Source organism: Falco rusticolus, chromosome 6 (assembly GCF_015220075.1).
Source record: "Falco rusticolus isolate bFalRus1 chromosome 6, bFalRus1.pri, whole genome shotgun sequence".
NCBI classification, from domain to species: Eukaryota; Metazoa; Chordata; class Aves; order Falconiformes; family Falconidae; genus Falco; species Falco rusticolus.
The window spans coordinates 16,828,821-16,854,202 of record NC_051192.1 but is presented as its reverse complement, the minus strand read 5'-3'; the positions used below and the strand labels follow the sequence as shown (position 1 = coordinate 16,854,202).

The window sequence follows — 25,382 nt, the reverse complement described above, 5'->3', positions numbered from 1 at the left end:
CAAAATTATTCGAGTTTTGTTTTCAGACTTCTCAGTTGGCACTTTATCCCTTTAACTCATCAGCATCACTAACATGGCTGAAAACCTTTCCACCGTGTCTCCGGAGGCGAGCGGAGCTGCCTCCGTGCAGGAGAGGTGGGGGAGCTGCCCCAGCCCCGTCCTGCAGCACCAACACGGGGTCACAGCAAAAGGTCTTAATTCTTGGAGTGCCCAGACCAACCATGAGAGCTACCGTCTGTGGCGATGGGTCCAGGATTCCTCGGTTCTGCAGGCGTTACTAGGGGACACGCGAAGTACCTCAGGTCCGTCTTTCCTACTGTTAAAAAAACAGCTAGAAAAGTTCACCCAAGCTGAGAAGGCAGATCTGCACTACCAGAACTACCAAGGTGATCTGTAACTCCATTTGACTTTCCATATGGTTACACCATGGCAGCAGCGTAACGAGTGCATACCTATTATTGCCATTCAGAGATGAGCGAGACACCATCTCCCCTGGAAAATGCCAAAAGCTTGTGCTGGGAACCCGTGCCCGACAAAGCAGGCTGCTGAGAGCACACCTCTTGCACCTCTGGCCCCACATCGATCTGTCCACGAACACGTAGCCTGATCAAAGCATCTCTCGTCGTTTGTGGTGACCTATGAGCAGGTGGCTATGGACCAGCCCAACCACTTCAACACACCGTGTCACCGCTGAGCAGCCAGAGGGAGCAAATCTGGAAGCTACCACAATCAGCATGTGGTCCCACAGCACTCCTCTCTGACATCCTGCTTCCCAAGATCAAGTTCCTTCTCCCTCCACACAAGCAGAATTACTCTGAAGGAGAGAGAAGTATTGCTTGTGGTGGTCCTTGGGCAGGCCACAGGCACTGCAATGATGGGAGCCACCCAGTGAAAGAGTTCATGGGATAAGAACCAGAACTAATGGGTCTCTGAATGGATCCAGCTTTTAAAGTCACTGATGAAATTCTTCCTTGGTAACAAGAGCACGAAGCTAAAAAGACAGTATATAACATGTCTGCACATGAGCTTCTAAGCAGGCAAGGGCTTGTGATGTGCAAGAAAGTTGGACGTGAACCATAGCTCTGGCTGAGTGCATGACAGATATTGACAACAACGAAGTACCTTTGTAATCCTGGATGAGCTGCGCTCCCTTTTCACAGGCGAGGAAAAAGCATTCCAAAGCTTGCAGCTTCTGGGGGCCACACTTGACAGAAGAGATACACATCTAGAAGCAGACGCTTAAAGACCGCATCCAAAGGATAAAGGCGTTTTGGTTAGGCTGATGTGATAACCATTGCCAAGGACACAGCAAAGAGAAAGATAAGGGAAACAAGCATGTGAGAAGCTAAAAAGATGGATTGTCGGCTTGTGATCATGAGGCAGAAGCGTGAAATCTTCAAGCCAGAACACAGTTAGATGATGCTCAGAAAACGAACTACCGAGGAATCTGCCCCAGGCACCGTGCAATAACAGGCTACAGGAGATAAACCTGGTATTTGGTTTTGTTCTCTGAAACAGTTGTCAGCACAGGTCAAGCAGCAAGGCAGGGGTGTGATTTGTGGCTCTACGTTGCCGTAAAAGTGAGAAGAAAATGGGTTCTGCTGAAAGACAACCTGCAGGCTGGAGGATACAAGAGGAATTCCTCAGGGATTCATCTATTTAATATTCTAATTACGTGCACAAAAATAACTGCACTCTAATGAAACTTCCTGATGACATAAAGGTTAGGATGAATCATTAATACAGAGGCAGAGCAGAATATCACACATGAACGGGAGGTTCAGAAGAATAGAAATGGCGTGGGGTACACTCACGCACAACAGAGTGAGGGCTTCTGATGCCTGAACATACGGGTGCCCACAGGATGGCAATTAGTGACTGGTTACCAGGCAAGTACGAGTCACTAGTCACTAATTCCAGACAAGTACTAGTTACCAGGACAGTGCAGTCATTTTAAGTAGCCCCAGGGCGCAGTCGGAAGGTATTGCCATGAATACGTCCTCACCTCTATTCTAACATCCAAAATACCAACAAGACACGCTGCAGAACAACGCGTACGAGCCGGTTAGTCCTGTTCCAGAAAGAGGAATTTGAAATGGAAAAGGATAAAATGGGGGAAGACACAAGCTCTGCTTTCCATCTTAGCAAAAGCAGAAATATTATTGCTACTGAAGGACAACAGTTTTGGGAAAACTCAGATATAAAAGTACAAGAAATCCTTTGGGTATCCAGAAATATTAGTCCAATGAAGCAGCAAAACCACCCAGAAATTGTGGTTAATGAGATGGTAGGAACCGATGGCATGGACACTGTTATCACAGTGAATCTGTGTGCCCTGGCATCTTAAAATCCAACTTCTTCCCGTTTAGGAAAGGTGAAGAACGTAAAGAGAAGAAGATGTGTGGTGGCACATCTTATTAAGTATTTTTCCTTTAGATATAATAGTTAACCCAGAATTCCAGGAGCTCAAATGCAATGGATCTGTGAGAGAAGTGACATGGATGAAGAGCGCTAATGCAATTAAGTGTCACAGCAAACGAGGGGGCAGGATTAGCTCTTCTTTAAGGACTTTCTCCAGAAGCACAGAAGTGAGGTTGCGTGGTTCTGGAGGATTTCAGTTCGCGATGGGTTTGTGAGAGTTCCCCGAGGAGCCCTGCCAGTGTTCAGGAAGGTTAGAAATCGCGGGTTTCTCTGACGAAGCGCACCATACCCAACACAAGATTACCACCTGGGCTTCAGGGTGGTGAACAGAGATGAGATACGGATGCTGGGGAAACTTGTTCTGGGGTGGGTTTTATGACTTGATTACAGCAGGGTGCTTCAGTATTCAGCACACTGTTCCCTCAAGATACTTATTTTTAAAGGCAGCAGGCTGGATAACTTGAACCTAAGAATCCCTGAAGAGCTGCTTGAAGAGTTCTTTGGCCTACTGATACCCATTTTTAATAAATCTTGAAGTGTCAGGGAAATTCCAGATGGTATATTAGCGTTTTCCTGGATAATATTGAAAAGGAAAAGCAGAATGATTGGGTAGATAACAGCAGTTACCCTAACGTTAAAAACAGGCAAAAGAATAGAAAGAGCTGATAGGAGAAGATAGCAGCAAAAAATTAAAGGATTGTAACTGGTGGTCATTAACAGGATCTTTCAGTGGGCTGCTGCAGCAAAAGAGAAGTGGAGCCAGTAAGTACCAAGGATACTAATGGTGTAGAATACCTGAGGAAAATATTTTTAGACACCGTGTTGTAAAACAGGGAGTTAGGAGGAGAAGGTGCTCAGAAGAAAGAAAACCAGACAGGGGCATTAGTTAAAGATTTGAAAAGAATAGGAGACATCTACCTTCTTAGGTTATCCCAAAGGTAATTAAGAGCTGACTTTATCTAAGTAGGTAGATTCACAGGATGAAAATACAGAATACCAGTGATGTTTTATCTAACAAGGAAAGATAAAATCAAAACCAGCTGAAGCCAGATACGTACATCCTGGGATGGAGACAACATGTTTTTCAACAGTGTGTGATGTGGCAGCAGGATAACTTGCAATGCAAACCAACAGATCCTTTGTATCATCATGTTTTCACAGTAATGCCAGAGACATCTCTGGCTCAACAATTTAACACAGAATGGAATTTTACTGTGTTCAAAACCTGATTTAACCAGGTTAAATGTCCTATGAAAAAAGAACACCAGACTAGCTGGTCAAATGGTCACTTGCCTTCAGGAGTCCACGACCTGCTCAGACTGGTTTCCAAGATGGACATCTGGACTTTTGGGCAAGAAACTCGAGTGGCAAGAGGGAGCCTGTAAGGCTCCTCTTGGCTGAGAAGAACGCCAAGAGATAACACCATCAACCCTTCCCTAAGGAGCACCGTTACACAGTACAGTCAGAGAGCCAAGGGTCTTCTGGATGGGGACGTCAGGGACCCGAGGGCACCGAAAAGCTGTGCCCATCCTCTGCCTCCCTGGTGGTTTGTATAGCTCGGGGCCAGCTCTGGTCCAGAGCAGCCAGGCTAGTGGTCACCCGTCTCAGTGAGCATGGCCTTGGAAAGGGAAGAGCTCAACGTGCAAGCAAATGCCCATCTCACACTTTTCTGTCACGTATTGCCTATCATCTAAGCCTTAGTAACAGGTATAGTGTGTTAACATAAAAGCACCATGAAATTCATATGTGCAACATAATTTTGACATTTTTGAATATTTAAGAACCTTTGCTATGCAAATGTAAATGTCTCCTGAACATAAAAGTATTCACTGAAAAGTGAAACTCCCAGCTTTGGGTATGTTTTGAAACAAAAAAACGTTTTCTACATTTAGACAACACAAACTTGGAGGAATGCATAAAAAACCAATGATAGGGCAACAGTAGTCTTCCCGAGGAATTGAAATGTTTCAGTCACTTAAAAAAGGCTGCTTTGAGGAAAAAACACCTGCTTCATGGAAAAGATATATGACAAAATTGCATTAACAGAATATTGTTACTTTCAAAAGAGAAAAGAGTTTCTCACATTACCATGCAATTACTGAAAAGTCTGATTTCTCTGAGCTTGCAACTCTTGTATTATTCAATAAAGCTTAAAGGAAGCCATCCAGAAAAGAGACTTCTCTAGTCAAAACTCTTCTTTTAGACCCAATAAACACCTACATGTGCTTCATGGCTTGGATCAGACCTTATCCGACCAGCCCTGACAACAGCATGAGAGACTCCATATTTAAAAGCAATACACCTCGCCAGGAAGATGTGTTCCTTTTGTTGCGCGCAAGGTGCCCAACCACAAAAATGCTGTTCCTCTTGGGCTATTTGTTATACTGCACTTATTTTCTGTATTACCCACTACAGGGCAACGCTACACTGAGTCAAGAGATGAATTTGCCATAGGGGAAGAAGTCCAAAGCTGGGCTCCCTGCCTCCTTGAGACATTGCTGCTGCCCATCCTCCCTGCAGAAGGTGCAAGCTGAGCTCCATGGAAGAGCAGCCAGCAGTGTGCCTTCACAGCAAAGGCCAGCCACCTCCCAGGGTGTGTTAGCTGTCAGCAGAGCCGGGGAAGAGAGCCATCCTCCCTGCTCAGCACGTGTGGTTGGAGCAACCTGCTTCAGCTGGATCTGCTCTGGGCAGGAGCTTGGACTAGGAACCTCCAAAGATTCCCCCCACCTCCAGGAGAACTATCCAGAGGAGATCTTCAGAGCCAGCTAGTGAGTGAGGAGGAAGGACCATTAGCAATTTGCAGCAGGGATCGCCACTTGCCAGGAGGACTGTGTAACTGCTACAACTCACGACATGTACATGCTCATAAAGGGACCCACTGTGGCAATAGGGTGAAGGAGGAGAACAGCAATTCTGGTTCCAAACTGAGCCCTTTACTGATGTATGCAGAGGAAAAAAGATATAGAGTGGTCCCAGGGGGAGATGGATGTGGGGTGGTGATGGAAACAATTACTAACTGCATCTGAGAATTAATCATTAATTAATGGTACAGCTTCAGACGCTGAAAGGGGACAAAACACTGGCTGGATTTACAAGGTCGTTCATCTGTCGTTTAAATCCAGGGCTGTCATGTCAGAGAGGAAGTGTAAATGCAACAGAGCACTCAAGGTTTTTGCAGGACCTTAAAACACATGGCTCAAGGTTTGGGTTTGTTGGAAAAAAAGGAGAGGGAGCCAACGAAGACAGAATGTGGGCGAGGACAGAAAACTCGGGAAAAATATTTAAATTCTTCATAGCTTCCATCATTTCCTGGAACACTTCCCCAATATTTTATGCAGTTTTCAAGGACACTGGAGACTGTGCCTGGGAAGTTCTGCGTTGGTGATGAACGCTGCCAATGCAGGTGTTGCTGTAGCCTAACCTGCTGCCAAAATAGCATAGTCCTGCATTGTGCCATGGAAATGGCTGAAACAGGCATGATTAATTTAGAAGTACAGGCTATAGCTACACAAACATGCTCCAGCATTGGCCCTGAAACAGAGGCACTCAGGCCAGCATGAGCATGGAGCACATGAAGGCTACGCAATATGCTGCTTGCAGGGCAGGGTCCAAGAGCTGCCTGGAATGTGGAAAAATAATGCATTGTTCACAAGAGAGATGAGCACTCGGTCTGCAACCAACAGTGTTGCCAAACTGCAGAGAATCTTCAGCAGCTCAACCAGAAAGGTTACTAATGCCTATTTGGGCTCAAACAGTCAAGACATGAAACAACGAACCCAGTGACCCCCCCTTTGGCTAGCTGTCCCTAGCTGAACCTGTGAACAGTCCTCGGTCCTTACCTTTTGGGGCTTTATGTGAAGCTTTATGCAATGAAAACTGAAAGAAGTTGACAGCGGTGGAGAAGCCACAGAGTTTTCCTGCTGCTTTGCATAACTGGAGCACAGTCATCAATATCAAGGTCTGGAGATGACTCCTACAGAGTCCATGAATGGCGACTAGGAAAAACCATGTGCTCCTTTGGTGTTCCCAAGAACTGTGCATAACGTTCTTGCTCAAACCAAGAGAGAGATGAAATCTACTTGCCAATGGGCTAAGAACAGGAACGATGCTGAGTGCTGGGGCAGGCAGGGCTTGTTGTGAAGTTTAGTTTTGCTTAGTGGGGCTGACCTCCCGAGGTCATGCTGCAGCCAACGGTGGGAGAGACAGCGTCCTCTGGAAAATGATTCAGAACATGAGGCTGGTTCAGCCTCTGACTTGCTTTTTGGAGGACCACTGACTGCAGGGAGAGTCATAGAATCATCAAATGGTTTTGGTGGGAAGGGACTTTAAAGGCCATCTACTGCCATGGGAAGGGACATCATCAACTAGACCACGATGCTCAGAGCCCCATCCAACCTGGCCTTGAACGCTTCCAGGGATGGGGCCTCTTCCACCTTTCTGGGTGACCTGTGTCAGTGTCTCACTGCCCTAGGCGCTGGCGATCCGGTTGGCTTTCTGGACTGCGAGTGCACGTTGCTGGCTCATGCCCAGTTTTGCATCCACCAAGAGAGTAATGAAAACCAGCTTCACCAGCTACACTTAGCAGCTGGGAATACAGTTTGTGTTCTTTGAGAAGCACTGGCATCATTACTGCGAGAAAAGTGGAAATCCCCAGCTTTCATGGTCTCTGACAGTTTCAGTGCTTGCGCTGAGCTGTGTTTGAAGTTGTATGCTGAACTTCCTCTGCACCTTCTAACCCTGAGCTTCTCCCAGTCTAAAGACCTAAGTCCTCAGAGAGTCATGCTCCGGGTCATTTTCAGTTGTGCAAACGGGTATAAATGGCAAAATAATATTCCCCTCTTCCAGTTAAAATGAATTAGACATGCTCATAGCGCTCTTATGAGAACACAGCGAGGACCAACCTGCATTTCTTCAAGATGTGGACAGGGAAAGGGCTGCACTGAGACCAAACTAGAGATATTGCATGAGAGGATAAAGGGCTTAGAAATTGCCAGATGCTGCCAGTCCTAAGCTCCTTCTCCTGCAACGCCTCAGATGGTTCAACCACCCGAGAACACCCTGCAGATATTACGGGTGATGCTCCTGTGGTCCAGCACAAGGACTCGCTCCGAAGGCATGTGAGTGGGACCATGAATTGCTCCATGCCAAGGAGCTCAGCGGGGAGAAGACCCTACAGTGTCCCCTTGCAGACACTGCTGCTGTGACGGCCGAGGGCACTGAGTTACTTTCCAGGCTCTTTTTGTTCTACCTTGTTTCTAGAGAAAGATTTGTCCCTTTTCTTTCTCCTGTCCAGGACGCTCCTCCTAAAAGACAAGTGTCAAATGTGGAGTTTACACACCACAAAGACATAAGGAAACTTCCCTGGCCATGAACTCTCTCAGAAAAAAATACTTTCATGAAGATGGTGACCATGACAAAAAATGAACTAGTCTAAGGCCACTGAGCCAGCACCATCGGTCTGCTCGCAACGAGACCCTGCTCGAGTCTCTGGCCTTTCTCTTCAAAACCAGGCAAGTTTGCTAAATGGTGGTGATGTTTATGTGGAGCTGATATACACAGCCACAGCACTGAAGAAAAAGATTATTAGGAAGATGTATCTTTCGCTGACCACAGACCAGCATAATAAATGGTCTTAACAAGGATACAGAAACATGGATTTTACTCTCAATAAACTTAAATCTAACCACTGAATGACAGCAAATCTACATGGTTTGATTTCAGTATCTGTTTTCTCTGAATAGCTGTAAAGTGGTTAAAACAGATTAAAAGATAAATGAAACGTCTGATGAGAAAGATACAGTACAATGAGGAACACGGCTTAAGGAAAGCAGATCTCATTGCTCATGTAACATTGTGAACTTCTGTAGAAACTGATCAAAGGACACTTTTTAAACCCGTTTCAGGAAGACTGATTACGAATAAATATTTATTTTGGGACTGAAAAAAACTGCTGTGCTATGATGATATTTGTGATTCTCTGGATAAATATATCTATGCTTTATGCACAAAACGGAAGGCTTACAGTGGCCTTAACTAGTCATTTCCACACTCTTTCAAGCCACAGTCTTATAAATTTTCATAGGTAAGTAGCAGCTGGTTACTTAGCAACTTTCACTACTTTTCTGAAGTGTGCTACCTATAACATTCTCAGGATTTGTCATCCTTTTTTAACATGCTTGGCTCTTTAAAGAAGCAATAACAAATGCAGATTAGTTGTCTGTAAGGCTTGTCACGCAAGGATGCTGCAAATACTTTACAAATGAATAACCTCATCAAATGATCTGCATGTGAAGTTACTCCTCGGTGTATGCCTCCACAGGCAATGGCCTACACAAAGAGCAGAAAAACGTAAGGAGATGACACAGGAAAGAGCCGTAAAGCCACCTAGTCACACTGCGCCTGCAGTACAAACCTCGTTCCTCCTCCTCCTTCTCCCCGCTGTCCAGCAGTACCAGTGATGCCCAGAGGCTTGGTAAGCACAGCCACGCCGGCAGCAGCCCCAAACAAAGAAGAGAGGACGGTTACTTACCTACCAAAAGTGCCACTTTGGCAGGCTGGCTCTCAGGGTGGGTGTTTAGGCACCTCTCATGCACGAGATGGAAGGAATCTTCTCTCTGCTCCCCAGGAGTGGGCACGAGCCTGGGCTCCCTCTGCTCCTCAGCACAGGCACGGCTGTGCCTGGGGCGGCTGAGACACCGCTCCTGGCACGGGGCAGATGCCCGCATTAGCTGTGGGCTTAGAAAACGAGCAATGGGAGGGATGCTGGTGGGATTCACACTGGTTCAACAGCCCCTGCGAGGGCAGGATGAGCACTGGCTCCCTTCTTCTGAGCGGGCGGCAGTGTGAACCCCACGAGCATGCTTTCCCGGACTGACAAAAAGTAAACTGGACTTACACCTTTAGTAAAAGGTGAAAGATTTACTACATCTAAGAGAAATCTGAGGAAGCAGAATCCATTCTAGATGGACAGGAGAAGCATCAGCTGCTACATGAATTTGAGACTGAAGAACCGCTCTCCCCAAGTTTGCTGAGATGCAAGCCAAGGACCGCACGTTTAGCAGAAGGCAGTGAGTTGCTCCATTGCCTTACAGCTGCTGGAGGCATGTTTTTAAAAGCAAGCTCCTCATGTCCCTGCAAAGCTCCTTTGATCTTTGGAAGGAGTGGCTCACGAGCTAATTCATAACACACGGACACAAGAGTATGACGCATCACGAGAGCCTCTGATGTGACACTGTGGTCTTTCAGTGAGCTGCAAATAGCCACAAAGGGAAGGGAGGTAATCTGAAAGGCTTAGTTCTGTCACTGCAAGGGAGCGAGGCCCAAGGAGCAGCCCGTACAGCTTCTTTCCTCCCCCTCTTGGTTGTGTTTTCTGATGGATCATACTGAGCATGGCATGCATGCTGATGTACCACCCTGCGTCCCATGCATAGAACATGCACTGGTGACTGGGGTCAAATTCAGTGTTGTGCTTCTGATGGTAGGGAATTTCTTGCTGATGGAGAGCAGACGAGTCGCTGTAGATTTTGTTTCCTATGATGATAATGTGATCTGTTCCTCCTATTTTCCAGGAGCTTACATAGGAAAGTAAGAACAGGGCATACTCTGGTCATATTGCTTCTGAGCTGGAGGACAGTAAGCAACAAAGTGAGCATCACCACCTCGAACCCAAGACAGAGGCACCTCTTCCTGCACCTTCTTGGGTCAAGCATCAGAAAAAAAAGCACTCTCTTCTTGGAAAGAAAAATACTGGGAATAAAACCAGTTGTTAGCTCCCATCTACAGGAAGAAGCATATGCTGTTTTGTAACAGGTTCATGTAAGAAGCATCACTTGAGAGAGAAAGGATCCTGAGAAGCACAGGCTGGCATACAAATGGATATGGGAGGCACAGGCAGTGGCTTCTGCCCCTTTGTGTCTGATGCCATGGGCAGAGCAGTGAAATTTCTTAAATTTCATGCTCCCTCATTCTCAGATGGTTCACAAAACCAGCATCAAATTCACAGAGCTGTCAGCTGAGCAGCATGCACCATTGCGGATGACACAGACTGATGATCTCTGCTGTATTTTGGGTTTTTCCCTGTGGGTAGAGCAGCAGTTGCCTATGACGCTGTGACAGCGACTGCTGCCTTGGCTGAGCTGATGGCCCGCAGGGTCTGCGGCAGGGAGCTGAGATGGCAGGCAGGCAGTGTGCAGCGCCTGGCAGCACACACCGTCCACCCAATAAACACCAACTCATTAAAAATCTAGATTTTTTTCTCCCCTTATTCCCTTTTCTAGGGAAACCCGGTGCTTGCAGCCTTGACTTTCTTCATCATCATTCCGTGCTGCTCTTGGTTTCAGAAATGTCTCCTGCTGTCTGACCCAGCTGCCTTGACAGCCCCCCAAGTTCCTCATCACCACCTCAGAGTTTTAAGGGGAAGGGAACTACCCTGCTCCGGTTTAAATTAAAGCTGGGCTTAGCCCTTGTGGCCTGGCAGCCTGCGGACGGGGACGCAGAAGAACTCGGGTCTTTGTAGTCACCAGCCTTTAAAGGTGCCCTTCAGCAAATGGGTGACACATCCCGGGAGCAAGGATGGGGATGCAACAAGATACGCAAACCCTGGCAGATGCCCTTAGCTCCAATCTCCAACCATTTGAACGTGGGTGGCTTGAAGGCCAGTACAGCAGCGTGGCTGAACATCATCCACATCATCAAATCTCCCAAAAGGTTTCACTGGTGATGACCGGGCCACTATCAGTAGAGTCTCTAAAACTCATGAATTCTTCTAATAACCTTCAGTCACCTGCTGCTTTTTAGGGTAGCACATAGCTGGGAAAGATTTTCTAGTCTTGAGCCTGATGAAGCCTGATCTCCTTGTATCATGTATAACCACATCAACTAATTGCGCTATACACCTATCAAGAGCTTTGGCGATAGCTTCCCTGGTAGGGAGGTTGGACGTGATGGAGCTCAGAGCTCCTGCCTATTTCCTCCTGATGGCCTTTGCCAATGGCTACTCCTGCGGACAAAGGAGATGATGATCCCACGAGGCATCTCCTAATGTCCGGGTGACTGATGTATTGTCTGCAACTGTTCTTGACAACCAAAATAAGACTTTGGATCTGAAGCTGATGGAGAAGATTCTTGATATGCTTGATATCAAAATGATTAAGTTCTTGATATCAGCCACTATCAGCACTGGGAGATTCAGGGACTAGCGGTTTCCAGTCTCCTACACCGAGGAAGATGGATGTGTAAAGGGATATCTGAAGATACAGGCTGGGCTGGAGCGAACCTGATTCTCGGCATCCAGCTCCAACAGGTCAAAGGCAACTATTGAGGCTCAACAATGGATGAGAAAGACTGCAGGAATCTTTGACAGAAATAATTTGAGCTAAGAATTTGGCAATTCCATCTTGCCAAAAGGGCATTGCTGGACAAGGCTGCCACGACTGCTCCGACCACGCGGAGGCTGGGTGTACCTGACATTGGGATGCACAGCAGTGTTCAGCTGAGTCCGACACTGACACGCATGAGTGCCAAGAGCATTCATAATGGCGTAACCCAACTTACAAGATGTAGATCTCCTGGAATTCTGTATTTTATTTAATCTGATGAACTCATTAATGTCAGAAACACAGGATTAAACTGCCAATGACCTGGAGAACTGAGGCTGCCAGACGCAAACCTGTAATGTTTTCAAATGAGTACAGATGATGGGGTTGACTGTATCATGTGTGCACTGCTGTTTTTACTTTTTTTCAGTCCCAGGAGGCTACAGGAATTCAGATCTTTCTTAAAGCAAGCATCCCCCTCAGCTCCGCCTGATGAATTTATTTCAGTAGAGAAAGGTTCAGAGAAAATAAAATTAATATTCACGTGAGCAGGGTTCTTCCTAAACTACATGAGTCAAAATACTGAGATTTTCTATTTCTATGCTGTTTTAATTCTTTGTGGATTTAAGCACATCGGCTTTAGGCTTGCAACACTGAAGTAAAATTGCAAAATTTAAAGTAGTCAGACTAAATCACAAACACAATACAAGCATTTCTCTCTAAACCCAATTTGGATTACATGATGATTTTAGTAGTTAGAACAACTTCCATTTCACATTGATAAATAAAACCCTCAAGAGGTTTCAGTCTGAAAGCATCATGAAAGGCCCAATCTACAGCTGGAACAGATATTTCATACAATCAGGCTCTTAGGTACGACTGTTTTGATCTAGCACTACAGATAAATTGATTCCAGGTATGTTGGGGTTTTTTTTGGTTTTTTTTTTCCATTTCTCTAGTACAGTGTAATATTTACACCAGTGTTTGACTACGACGTATTTTGATTTTTTTGATAGCTACGTTGTAAATACGTGTTGTCACAGTGCAGTAGCCATCACTGTACAAGACGAAGCTATCACTATAATGGCTAACATAACATCTGAGTAAGCAAATATCGAACCTCATCATTTCCAGGGTCTTGGATTCATAATATTCCTTTAATACTAGACAGCACTGCATCTGTGTTTTCTAGGTTACTTTATCTTACTTCCAGCATGCTTCAAATCAGCTATAACTACAACACCTCCCCCTCCTGCTCCCCCCTGCCCCGCCCCCCCCCCCCCCCCAAAAAAAAAAGCCAAACAAACAACTAAAAGGTTTTACCTTTTCAGGGGCACCACAGATGGTCCCATTTGGCAACTAGCTCCATGGCCTGCAGGGAGGACACCCAGCCACCTTCCAGCCAAGCTACGAATAAGCTAGAACAAGCTGTGCAAAGATCTCTCGGCTGCTTGACCTGGGATGCTGTTCAAGGAGCATCAAATCACAGAATGGGTTGGGTGGGAAGGGACCTTAAAGACCATCCAGTTCCCACCCCCCCGCCACGGGCAGGGACCCCTTCCACCAGCCCAGGCTGCTCCCAGCCCCGTCCAGCCTGGCCTTGAGCCCTGCCAGGGATGGGGCACCCACAGCTGCTCTGGGCAGCCTGGGCCAGCGCCTCGCCGCCCTCACAGGGAAGAATTTCTGCCTCATCTCTCATCTCCATCTCCCCTCTCTCAGGTAAAGCCATTCCCCCGTGTCCCATCGCCACCTGCCCTTGCCCAAAGCCCCTCCCCAGCTTTCTTGCCGGCCCCTTTAGGCACTGGCAGGTGCTCTAAGGTCTCCCCGCAGCCTTCTCCTCCCCAGGCTGAGCCACCCCAGCTCTCCCAGCCTGTCCCCACAGCAGAGCTGCTCCAGCCCTCTGATGACCTCTGTGGTCGTCCTCAACACCAACGTGACAACAGCAAGGTAGACGCCAACAGGCAAATCCTTTCTATAGGTGTTACATGCTTTTCACACCCAGGGTCGCTGGCAGGCAGCAGACTGGGGTATGTTACAAAATTAGACTTAAGTGACACAAACGCTTGCTTGAGGTAGCGCACTGTGTCAATAATTATGGGGTTGTGTCTTCTCATAGCTCTTTCATTTGCTCCAAGTCGGAGTGCAAAAGTGTATTAGTGGGCTGGGGAAATAAAGAACAAATTGGAGTGAGGCCAATAACCCAGAAGAAACTACCAACTTCAAAAAGATAAAAGTTCACAACACAGTTAGTAAAAGCGTGATTTATGCTCAAAGGGATCATTTTGTTGTATCAGACCATACCTAAACCCTTGTGCTGCATATAACATGCTTTAACAAGATGTTTCAGGACTCCCTTTGAAAAAGACAACCCTTATAAAGAGATGAAGTGGAAAAAGGGATAGCTCCTTACAAAGGAAAGGGCCAAACCGGCACAATTTCATCATCTGTCTGTGTAACAGATGATGAAATGAGCCCCAAATTGCTGCCATCTGTTAGTAACCTTTGCCCAGTGAAATGAATTTCATGTGAGGTCAAGAAATCCCAAACTGCCATTTCCTCATTACTATTAATAAGGGCCAGGTGCCATATAAACCAACACTGGATCCAGATGTCCTTCATGTGGCTTTGATTACCCTCCTAGGCTTGGATAATGATAGGAGGGAAAGTATTACAGATGCACACACAGAAATACGTTTAATATTAATTTCTCTGCAAGTGAATTACGGGGCATTAACAGCATTATACACCTTCCACCCTGCTGAATGTCTGCAGGTCAGCTATGCGGCTGGCACCCCTGCAAGGTGCAGAGCAGGCGGTCCTTCAGGATGAAGTCACAGCATCTGCCGTTGCACCATGGGCTTCTGCCATGTTTGTCATGATTGCGTATGAGAAGCAATCCCTTCTACAAGTGACAGCCAAGATACAGGCAACAGCTCTCATTTGAATTTCATCAACATCTTGTTGGATAGCCTTGAATGTCTAAAAAAGCATCGGTTTTCCCTGTCTCTGAAATGGACACATTCGATTTAATACAGAAAGATGTGAAAATGTATGGTTCTGTAGTTTGGTTGAGATAAAAATGCTATGAAAAAGCTAAGCGTACTCACTATTTATGGCATCAATCAGTTGTATCTGGGTGCCAACCCAGTGCTACAGCACAATAGAAGGAATTAGTAATTGCTAAGAATTAAGCATTACACTGGTTGGTGTCCTGAAGGAGTGTGCATGCACTGCCTGCGCACACTTAAGCTTATTTACATACTAGAGCAGGTCCTTGACTACAACGTGAAGAAAAGATTGTTTTAGAAGAGTCAGCATGGCTATGAAATTCAGCGGGGAAGCAATAAATATTGTACATCCTGGACTCTGCAAGGATAATAAAAAAAAAAATTAACCAGTTACAACCCATCCTCAAAGAAAATATGGCAAAATCAATTATTCCAGAATTCTGTCTCCTAGCTTTCAGTCTTGCCAAACTCATCATCAGCATCACATTTCTTAGGGACTAAACAAACATCAAGCAAAATTAGACTTGCCAAAACAAATGCAAATCTTTGTAGTACATCTCTGCAGTCATCTTAACGATACCTCCACAACAGAACCACAACATCTATAGGCTCATGAATATCTACCCCCAAATGTGGCAACAAATGCTTTGGTGGAAACATCTATGTGAAATGAAAACCAGCAACAACACACCATGAATTCCCATGGACAAGTGACAAAGAACAGAAAGACCCATGCAGTGGGAGAGTATCTTCAAGAAATCCCCACCCCCCTCCACAAAAACCCACCTCTTGCATATGAAATCTTTTACGGTGACTGATGAAATATCCCTGTAGTATAAGCCTAAGCACTGAATTCATGGAACTGAATAATCACTGACCCTGGACAGACATTGCACGTCAGCCTTTATAACCTTCTTCCTGATCTGTTGTTACACAAACCATCCTTTCCTCTTACTGCTCCGAAGGGGCATGCACCTTGCCACGTCCCCGCTGCTGCGCCTTCCCCAACCCACAGATGCTCGCTACCTATTTTCTGCCCAGAAGCTTAAAGGGTTGACACAAAAAGATCAATCTCGATCTTTTTGCATCCAGCCTTTTCTAGTTTGGATCCGTATTTCTTGATGATCTGATGCAAGGTCAAGGAAGGAGTAGTTACAAGACCTTTTGGCTTCACATTTTTTCTAGGAATGCTCTTTTTAAGTGGGATGATTTCAGGGCCCTGATGTGTAGCATGGCCCTTCAAAAACTGTATGGGCATATCTGCTGGAGCAGTGAATACTGGCACAGGAAAAGGAATGCTTCAAGCTGGCTTTGCTGCCAAAGACAGCTTATTGTAAAGCTGAACCCTGGGCATTTGACAAATATATCTGGGTATTCGAAAAACATCACTAAACTGCCAAGAAGTAAAATTTCTCATATAAGTGACTTGTAGAATAAAGCTGTTACTGGTACAGCCCAAACTGACAGCCCATGCCCAGACACCTCTCAGATGCTGTTCTTACTTTGTGGTCTCTGGGGCATCCTTCAAACTACAGCTTGTTCACATCAAAGATGCAGAGACAGCTCAGATCTGGTGGTGGTTATTAGCTCAAGCACTGTTCCCATGCACCTCTACATCCAAGGTAAGTTTAGGCTTGAAGACACACAGCTCCTGCGTGCTGACTACTGCTTTGGCACGACACCCTGTGGGTGACCCCATGGAGTCCAGCCTGGGCACCCCAGTGCTGGGTTCCCACGAGTGGGTGCTGGGTGCTGGTGCTTGCAGTTCTGCAGGTCTAATGGGATTATTAGTCCCAGCAGGTCAGACCCAGGCTAAGCCTGAGCAAAGCCATGGTTTCTGCAGCAGTTCCCCCCATCTGCCCATTTACCTCTTGGGGTACATGGTGATGCCTGAGCTGGCTGTGTGCGCCTGTGCTATGCTGGTGCTAAAGGTGTCCCTGGGCTTCCTGGGGAGTGCAGGAGCAACTCAGCGGATCTGCTGGAGTTATCCTGGAGCCGGTGGGACGGGCGCTGGACCTGCGCTGGGGAGGCTGGCACAGTGCTAGGACACGAGGCTGCCCCTGCACCACCTCCCCACTGCGTGACCTGGGTTCTGCAGGTGCCTGGGGCACCCCCCAGGGCCTGCTGCAGGAATGAGGGAGCACTGGCTGGATTTACCGAAGAAACTTACAAAACAGGCACTACAACATATATTGTATAAAGCTGTCAGACGTTCCTGCATACAACCTCCCTCCGAAGCCGTGCCCCTCGCCCCTACTCCCCAGGGCAGAGGGTCTCTTGGGACGGGATGTCCCTACAATTCCTGCAATGACCCAGGAGCCTGCAGGTAGGAACTCCAACCAAAGCTGGGAGTGAACCAGAGTCTCTATCGTTCCACCTGAGTGAAACATATCTCAACACTTTCCCTTGCACTGCCATCAGCCAGCAGCGTGGCCAGTGGGCAGCAGAGCTGCCATGTCCAGGGGTGCACCACATGGCTTCTCAAAGCAAGGATGCTCCTCTCTGGCAGCTGCTGTGTTTCAAATTTATTAACATCAAAATGGGATATCAGGAGGGGGAAAATATGCTGAACACAAAAATACAGTCTCGGGGCTCTTGGAGCCCCTCTGAGCACGTGGCACATGACGAAGAGTTGCCTTTCCTTGTAACTACCCAGGATAAATCTATAGGAACTGCTGCATGCAAGTACTGCGTGTCCTGGTGTAAACACTCCAGCACTGTTTCATTTCTAATCCTCTTTTCACAACCAATGCGCGGCATTAAAGCAAAAAATTATGCAAATAAACAGAAACCTCTAGAAGATAAAAAAATTAAAAAATTTCACACTGGGCAGCTTCTTGACAGAGGATCTGCTTAGAAAATCAAGCCAATCCCTTCAGCTGGTTTTGAAGTACATTAGGACAAACAAGCATATTTTTTCTCCCAAGTCAAAAGCAAGTGTAGCCACAATGCTTTTGCACAGAGCTTTGTTAAAAATGGTAGCGGCTTAAAAGTTGGAACTTGGCACACGTCTTTCTCGGTGAAGGCAGGACTTGGAAGACAAGAAACTGAACAAACTCCTGCCTGTTTCGAGCTGTGCAATCCAAAACGTGATTAAGTAGAGAGGAATGCAATTCAGGGAAGGCATGAATGGAGTGGGACTCTGCAGAAACTGTCTGCCTTATAGCTGTTACCTCTTCGTGGGACAGTGGGAGCACAGGGAAAACCACACTCCTCCCTGACAACTTTCTCAACTGCTATTTTGGAAAATATCTCTGGTTACTACAACTCAAGATTGAAAACATCTAAGTGCTCTCTACTGTTCTAGTCTGTGTTTGACAGCACTTACTCCCTTGTGCTATTTGTGTGCCCTCCAAAATGGGACAGGATGACTGGATCCCCTCCGGACCGATGGCAATGGGCTGCCAAATCCCCATGGAGCATCGGGAGAGTCTCTTGCACCTCTTCACCACTCCCCTCCAGCAGCAGGTTTATGCAAAGCCACCAGACCCAACCACTGCAGGTCTGCGTTTATTCACGAAGGCTCTGGCAGCATTTGGCCTCCACCACCCACTGGACACAGCATTAGATGGAAAAGCAGCAACCCACTTTCCTCTGCTGCTGACCGAGCCACGCTCAATCCTCTTAGCTCTGCCTGCCGAGCTTGGCACAGATGGCAACAGGCAGCAGGGGAGGGCTGCGTGAGCCCAGGGAAACTCACTAATGCTCTGGTAAGTGTGGGGAGAGGGATTTTCCTTCTCTCCAGACAGAAACCAGGTCTTCCGCACCCATCAGCTCCGCCCTGCGGTCTCTGCTTCAGTGTGTTCATCCCGCTGCAATAGGAAGCATCGCCACATTACTCGGGGATTTGTCTCTTACCTGACATTCGGCCGCCACAGGGCAGTGTGATCCATCAGAGCAAACGGACTTCCAAGGAAGCAAGCCTGATGTACATCCATGGCTATTCCCTGCCAAACCTTCCTCCACGTATCCGAAAAAGTCATCTGCTAGGGGCAGTGCTGCCAACTAAAGAGCAGGGTAAGGTCTTCTTCATCTCCCATACCTGGTGTCAGCACAGGCCCAGCCTCCCTTTCCAAAATGTCTACTGAGAGATAAACTTCATAGGTACAGAAGTCTGGTTCCCTACCTGACTATAAATCTTTAACATCTAAATAGCTCTCTTATGAGCCTTTCTAGGTTTGATATCCTCCAGGAGGCCCATGAACATGGCTCTTAGTACAGAGGCACCAACTCAAAGCTTATTCTAAAGCTATGCCTGTCTATATTGGTGAGCTGAACCATATGCAGGAGTGTTTCTGGCATTGGAACAAGATAATTTACAGTATCTAAGCGTTAGAACGCTCCCTGGCAGGGTTGTGACACATTTCAGCTCGCACATTCTCCGGCAGTTCCCAGGCACACTGATCCCAACGCTGCATGCAGCCACCAGGTCTTGGAGGCTAAGAAAATTTGCTAGCATGGAAGCAGGCATCTTCATGCCATTTGCCTTCAGTGTCAAGAGAATTCTTCCGTGTGCATTTACTAGCACAGACATATGCTACAATACTTGCATTGCACTGTTAGCATACTGATCTGCTTAACCAGATCAGGCATTTCAGGCTGCCAGCATGGTGGGTAACCAGATTTGGTCCGTTCCTTGAATTTATCCCGAACAGGCAATTTTGTCTTATTCTACATTACACTACTTGGGCTGTTCACTCCTACCCTCCAGAAGGTAGTCTTCCACTTACTGCAGAAAAGTTTGTCAGTTATGAGTGTAAGTGAATGTCATTCCAGCAAGTTGGGTCACATTAGCTATTCGGCTGGCAGACATAATCCATCAATGCTGAGAGCTTGCTAATCATCCCCAGAGACTGAAGGCACACGCTGCAGCTGAACGAGGCTGTGCAGTACAAGAAGCTGACTTGCAGCATTGAGGCATTAGGAGGAGTTCTTCATAGTTTTGTTAAAATGCATCAGCATGTGATGGTGGGAGTCACCCAGATGTGCATCGGTGACCCACTCTGGAGAGGCGCATGGGACCTTTGGCTGATGCAAAAATGGATGCAGAACTGAACAGCAGTCTAGGAGTTGGGTATCAACACAATGAGACTTCTTCAGCTGTTACGGCACTCTTCAAGTTTAGTTCCCCTCCTGCAGGTTTCTGCATCTCTTGGGAAAGGACGCGAGTATTAGCCTAGCTTGCCGTCTGGGCTCAGCTGTGCTGTTGCCACTGTTTAAGAAGGTTCACCTCATTAAAGGGGCGTGCACTGCTGTCCTTGCCCTTCTCAAGCAGACTGAAAGGTATCATCTATATATACTCTGAATCTGAACAAAGGGAGGAAGATGGCAACTCCTGACTCGCTCTCCATGGGGTTAAGGAGCAACCCTCCCACGACTTCCTTGACTTCATGAGGACTGTTGGGTGAGAGCACATCCACTTTTTCTGATTGGTAGCATAACCTCAAAATTCATGAACCCAATCTGCTCTGCTGTGTTGTATGGTTCCCACCATCTTCTGAAGGGAAAAAATTTCCATCCCAGTGTTTAAACACTCCCATGTGAGCTCCTCTGCTGTGAAGCCATTTCTGTGCCTGTTTGGCATTACAGAAGTTCTCTTGTGCTGGAGTACAAGCGCCTGACGCTCTTCTGGATTTGTTGCATGAGCTGTACTACACACCAAAGACATCATACATGTGATGTACATATTTGTGAACTCCTTTAGTGTTCTTCTCAATATTGAACAGTACAGCTCCAATGGTTGTTCATTTGACTATAAAACAAAGAGGTTTTAATATTTAGCAGATTATTCAAGCCTCTCACCAGCTGTGACATGAGAACGGTCCTGTTGTAAATTAGGATCTACACTGGCAAAGATCTTTATTAGCTGGGACACAACAATTTTAGCAGTAGTAGGGAAGAGCGTGGTGGACTATGAATACCATGTGGCTTAATACACCATTCCTGGAATAATATCTGTACACAACTCACTGTTCCTCAAGAGTGTGAGCAGGACTAATCCCATCGATCCCAAGGGGCAGTGCTGCAACGACACTACAGAAACTTTCAAAACCTTGATAGAAGCTCAACCCTGAACACCGGGCACAAAAGTTACTTGACTTCCCTGTAAATACCAGGATCAGAAATAGTGGCACTCTCTTAGAGCTTGCCATGATTTTCTGACCTAGACTGGCCAAGAGACAGTGGCTTCTAGGCCTTCTGAGGACATCTTCTTGCCTGGAGTTTGGTCTCTCAGTTGCCACTGTGCTCACCTAGTCTTTTGCTGGAGATGAAAGTCAGTTATCACACAGTTTTCTGTAAGCACTTGGTGGTAACCTTGGCAGCCAAGTAACTTCTTCTTAGGCTCCCAGGAACAGGAACGATCTCTACTCAATAGACACACAACCACTCTGGCTGCAAACACATGAACAAACAGCCCCACTGGGTTAGGTGACTTGCTGCACTCGGTGCAATGCTGGCTCATGATGGCAGTCAAGCCATCCAAAAGGGCCACGCTAACCTGGGCACTCTCAGCTGCTGGAACACAGCGTATGCCACCTCAGTTAAATGCAGGATGAACAAGGTGGCATTTTGGTCAGGAAGCCTTTTTTGCTTGCCAAGCAGCTTGCTTGAACGTAGCCAAGGCGGCTGATCCTCTTTTGCTCATCTCTGTAAATCTTAGTAGCAATATGGAGAAGGCAGAATGGGACTTGCAGCCTTAGCAGTGAAGGGAAATCAGAGATTCCTAAAGTGGATGCTGATGCTATTGCTCTTGATGTGCTGCCAGTGCTGCCTGAATCAGTGATCGTTATTCTGCCTGTTATTTACCTTAACCCTTCATGTAAATTCACGTAGCCACCACATAATCAATCCATCTCGTCAAGGGCTGAGTGGATAGTCACTTCAGATCACTAAGACACTTAGGCCTTCTCTTCCACAGGACCCAGATGGTGCTCCACATTTCCCCTCATACGTTGTCCTGCTGTTCCTGGACTAGTCCGTAGACCTTTGTGAGGTACTAACCAGACTAGGCTCTTCTCTAACTTCTTTTTCCAAGACACATGCCTGTGGACACCAGGATGGGGCTGGTCAAGCACGCAGTAGACTGGTACCCTTTCCTAGCTCCTGTAGGGTTTTATACACAATATAAAAATGTGTAGGAAGATGTGACTCTAGAGCCACCAAAAATGGTAGAGGTTCTAAAGGCCAGTGGGATGTTTGATAATAATTTTACAGTACTTCAGTTGGCTGTGTTCCTTCAACCCACACTCTCACAGTCACTCAGCCGTCTATTCAAGTATTTCTGTTATTGCAGTACATGGATGACCGTGAGGTCCTGAAGACATCTGAAGCCAGTGTATGGTCCAGTGACTTCTTCTGGACATCAGGCTGGAGATATGCCATTACTTCCCTCCCAGAACAGTGCAGATATCAATACAGCATGTGATGTGTAGGGCTGTTATCAGCCACATGAAGTCCTGCTGGAGGCCGGTTACTAGTGGTGCACCTCAAGCCAGTTAAACAACTTCTTTAGTAACAGCCTAGATGATAGGACAGCATGTACCCTCAACAATTTTGTGGACAATGCAAAACAGGGAGGAGTGGACAATATATCAGATGGTTGTGCTGCCATTCAGAGGGACCTTGAAATGCTGGAGAAATCATAGAATCATTTAGGTTGGAAAAGACCTTTGAGATCATCAAGTCCAACCGCTAACCCAGTACTGCCGGGCCCACCACTAACCCATGTCTCTAGGCACTGCATCTATGTGGTTTTCAAAGACTTCCAGGGACGGTGACTTCGCCACCTCCCTGGGCAGCCTGTGCCAGTGTTTGGAAGGGCAGATAGGGACCTCATCAAGTTCAACACAGGGTGCAAAGTCCTGTTCCTAGGAAGGAATAACCCTGTATATTAACTGCACTCTGGGGGCTGACTGGCTGGAAGACAGCTTGGCAGAAAAAGATGCTGAGGTCCTGCAGAGAAGTTGAACATGAGCCAGCAATGTAACCTTCCAGCAAAGAATGTCAACAGCGTTCTGGGCTGTGTTGGGAAGAGCGCTGGCAGCAGGCTGAGGGAGGTGATCCTTCCCCTTGACTCAGCACTGGTGAGGCCACTTCTGGAGTGTTGGGTCCGGTTCTGGAAAACCCACTACAAGAAAGATTTGGAGCAACTGGAGCAAGTTCAAGGAACAGCCAAAAAGATGATTAAGGAACCAGCATCTGCCATATGAGGAGAGGATGAAGGAGCTGGGACTGTTTAGCTTCAAGGAGAGAAGGCTGGGGAGGATCTTATCAACACATACAAATCCCCAATGCAAGAAGGTAAAGAACAGAGCTAAAGCCTTCTCAGTGGATACCACTGAGAGGACCAGATGCAATGCAATGGAAATACAGGAAATTCCATTTAAAAATAAAGAAAAAACTTTCCTATGGTGAGGGCACTGAAGTTGCCCAGAGAGGTTGTGGAGTTTCCATCTCTGGAGATGCTCAAAACACGATGGGGCAAATTCCTGAGCAGCCTGCTCTAGCTGACTCTTTGAGCCTGGGGGGTGGACGAGATGATCTCCAGAGCTGTCTTCCCACCTCAGCTATTATGTGTTTTTGGTGTGTTTCTCAGCCAAGTGGAGCATTGTACCCTGGGTTTCCCAGCGTTTTCAGGCTGCACCTTTATAGTTAAGAGCAGAGCATTTTGGGCTACTTCAGTCCATGCAAATGTAAGGATGTAAAGTTTCAATTCCTATAGATCAGCGATGTGTCCTTTGGTTGGTCAAAATCTGCCTTCTTGAGTTTCAAATCCTTTTTGGCTCATTCATCATTGATTCCAACAGAATGGGACTAGACAGAATGTCAATGTGTTGATATTATTTTAGCAGTTTTGGTTCTCCTATCCTCCTGCTAACATAGTGTTCCATGGAAAGAAGGGAGGCAAAATTGGGCAAATTCTTCCTTTGATCTCATATTTAACCTTTTTCTATACCCATAATCCAGATGAAGAGAACAGCACAGGAAAAATGAGCTAATATAAGTTGCATTTCCATGCAAATGAATATTCCTATTAATGATGCTGGGTAAGAGAATGACATATGATACAGCATTCCACTTGTACAGTTAGAAGTTGGAGGACAAGGACGGTCGTGACTTATTTTTTTTCCTTCCTTCAGGAAGTTCCTCGAAGATCACTGCCGCACACTGCAATCTGGTCCCTTCGTTAAGCCACATAATTTTTGCAAGGTGCCTTAGCAAGCCCAGGGATAAACCTTCACTGGCAGCATCAACTAAAGATGAACTGGGCTCCAACAGAAGATGCATGCTTACCACCATCTTCTTTTCAAGTTGATGGCAGAAATTTAATACCAGGAGTCCCAAAAGCCGATTTCAGCACATATAGAACTGAGGTATCTTCAGTAATAGAAGTTACCCCAAAATATATATTTCCTTACAAAAAATAGGTAACCAGAAATTCCTATTTGTTTATCCAATATCCAATCTGAGTATCTGATAAACAACATGTAAAAAAACCCCAACAATGGGAAACACAAGATTAGTTTTCATTAAAGCTTTGTGTATAAAGAAAACCATGTTCAAAAATGCTGAAAATTTGTTCTGCTGGAGAGAAGACATTGAACATCTGGCTCTTCCCGAGAAAAGCAAAAGGGCTCCCTCTGGAGTGGATTCCGAAACCAACACAGGATTCAGATTTGAATAGATGGGCAAAGAAAACAAAAATCGGTAACAAAGCAAATGCATTCTTGTCTCTTGTTAGTTTACTCATCTTGTTTACAATGAGCATATTGGGACTAATTCAAGGAAACTATATCATGACTGAATGATATGGATCCATGCCCAGAATATTAAGTCATTAATTAGTTTTCATGCATGGACTTGTATGTGGCAAGGAGGCAAATTAAAAGATTCCTGAAGAGACAAGAAAGCTTTCTTAGCATGTGAAATACTCCAAAGAATCTCAAAAAAAAAAATACATTATGAAGCCAGCTGAGAATGCACATTTCCAACCCTGGATGGTCATGCACAATTCTATAAAAACTCATGAATATAGCCACTGGTTGTGCACCCATGGCGATAAACTTAATTTGAAAGGGAGAGAGGAATAACTTTAAAGACATACACAAAAACATGCTCTACTGGAAATCCACGAAGGCTGCTTTCAAATTTACAAGTGTGAAAGACCCCACATTCCCATGGTTTATTTGCATACAAGCCAATTAACAGAAAATTGTTTTCATGCAGAAAGGAAAAAGAGATCGCCTACAAAGTGAAGTCAACTTACTGCCTGCTTTTGCTCTTCTTCCTATAAACGGTGGCAAAAGAAAAAGGTGAAGAGAGAAACCGGACAGATTAATTATCATATAAAAGGAAACACACACACAAAACACACAACATACCCAATGGAAGAACAGAACATGGCAAATTGTAGGAATATCTATAGCCATGGAAGGAAAACAAGAGGTCAGACACAACCACTGTGGTGGGAAAACAAAGGTGTCCTTTGGTCCATTCTCCAAAGAAGACCCCTATCTAAAATGGCCTGTCATGTTGGCAAAAGTCACACACGGGATGGCTGTCACACAATGGGTATCTTGGATATAGGACAGGATATCCAATGGATATCTTTTCTTTTACGCAGGTCCTTTACTGGCTT

At 46.1% G+C, this 25,382-nt stretch overlaps 1 protein-coding gene across 21 annotated transcripts in view; it reads right to left on the bottom strand.

Annotated features, from left to right (window-relative positions):
* Nucleotides 1-25,382, bottom strand: part of DTNB (dystrobrevin beta) — a 214,912-nt gene that overhangs the window by 32,667 nt on the left and 156,863 nt on the right. For 3 of the 21 annotated variants that reach the window (XM_037391269.1, XM_037391270.1, XM_037391277.1), the window contains one exon: nt 25,011-25,031. The exons of 16 other annotated variants lie outside the window; for them this stretch is intronic. In XM_037391269.1, coding sequence (XP_037247166.1) covers nt 25,011-25,031 — 21 coding nt within the window. Of the gene's footprint in view, nt 1-15,679; nt 15,743-25,010; nt 25,032-25,382 lie in introns of those variants that run through there. 2 more of the 21 variants (XM_037391280.1, XM_037391281.1) reach the window with 2 other exon arrangements.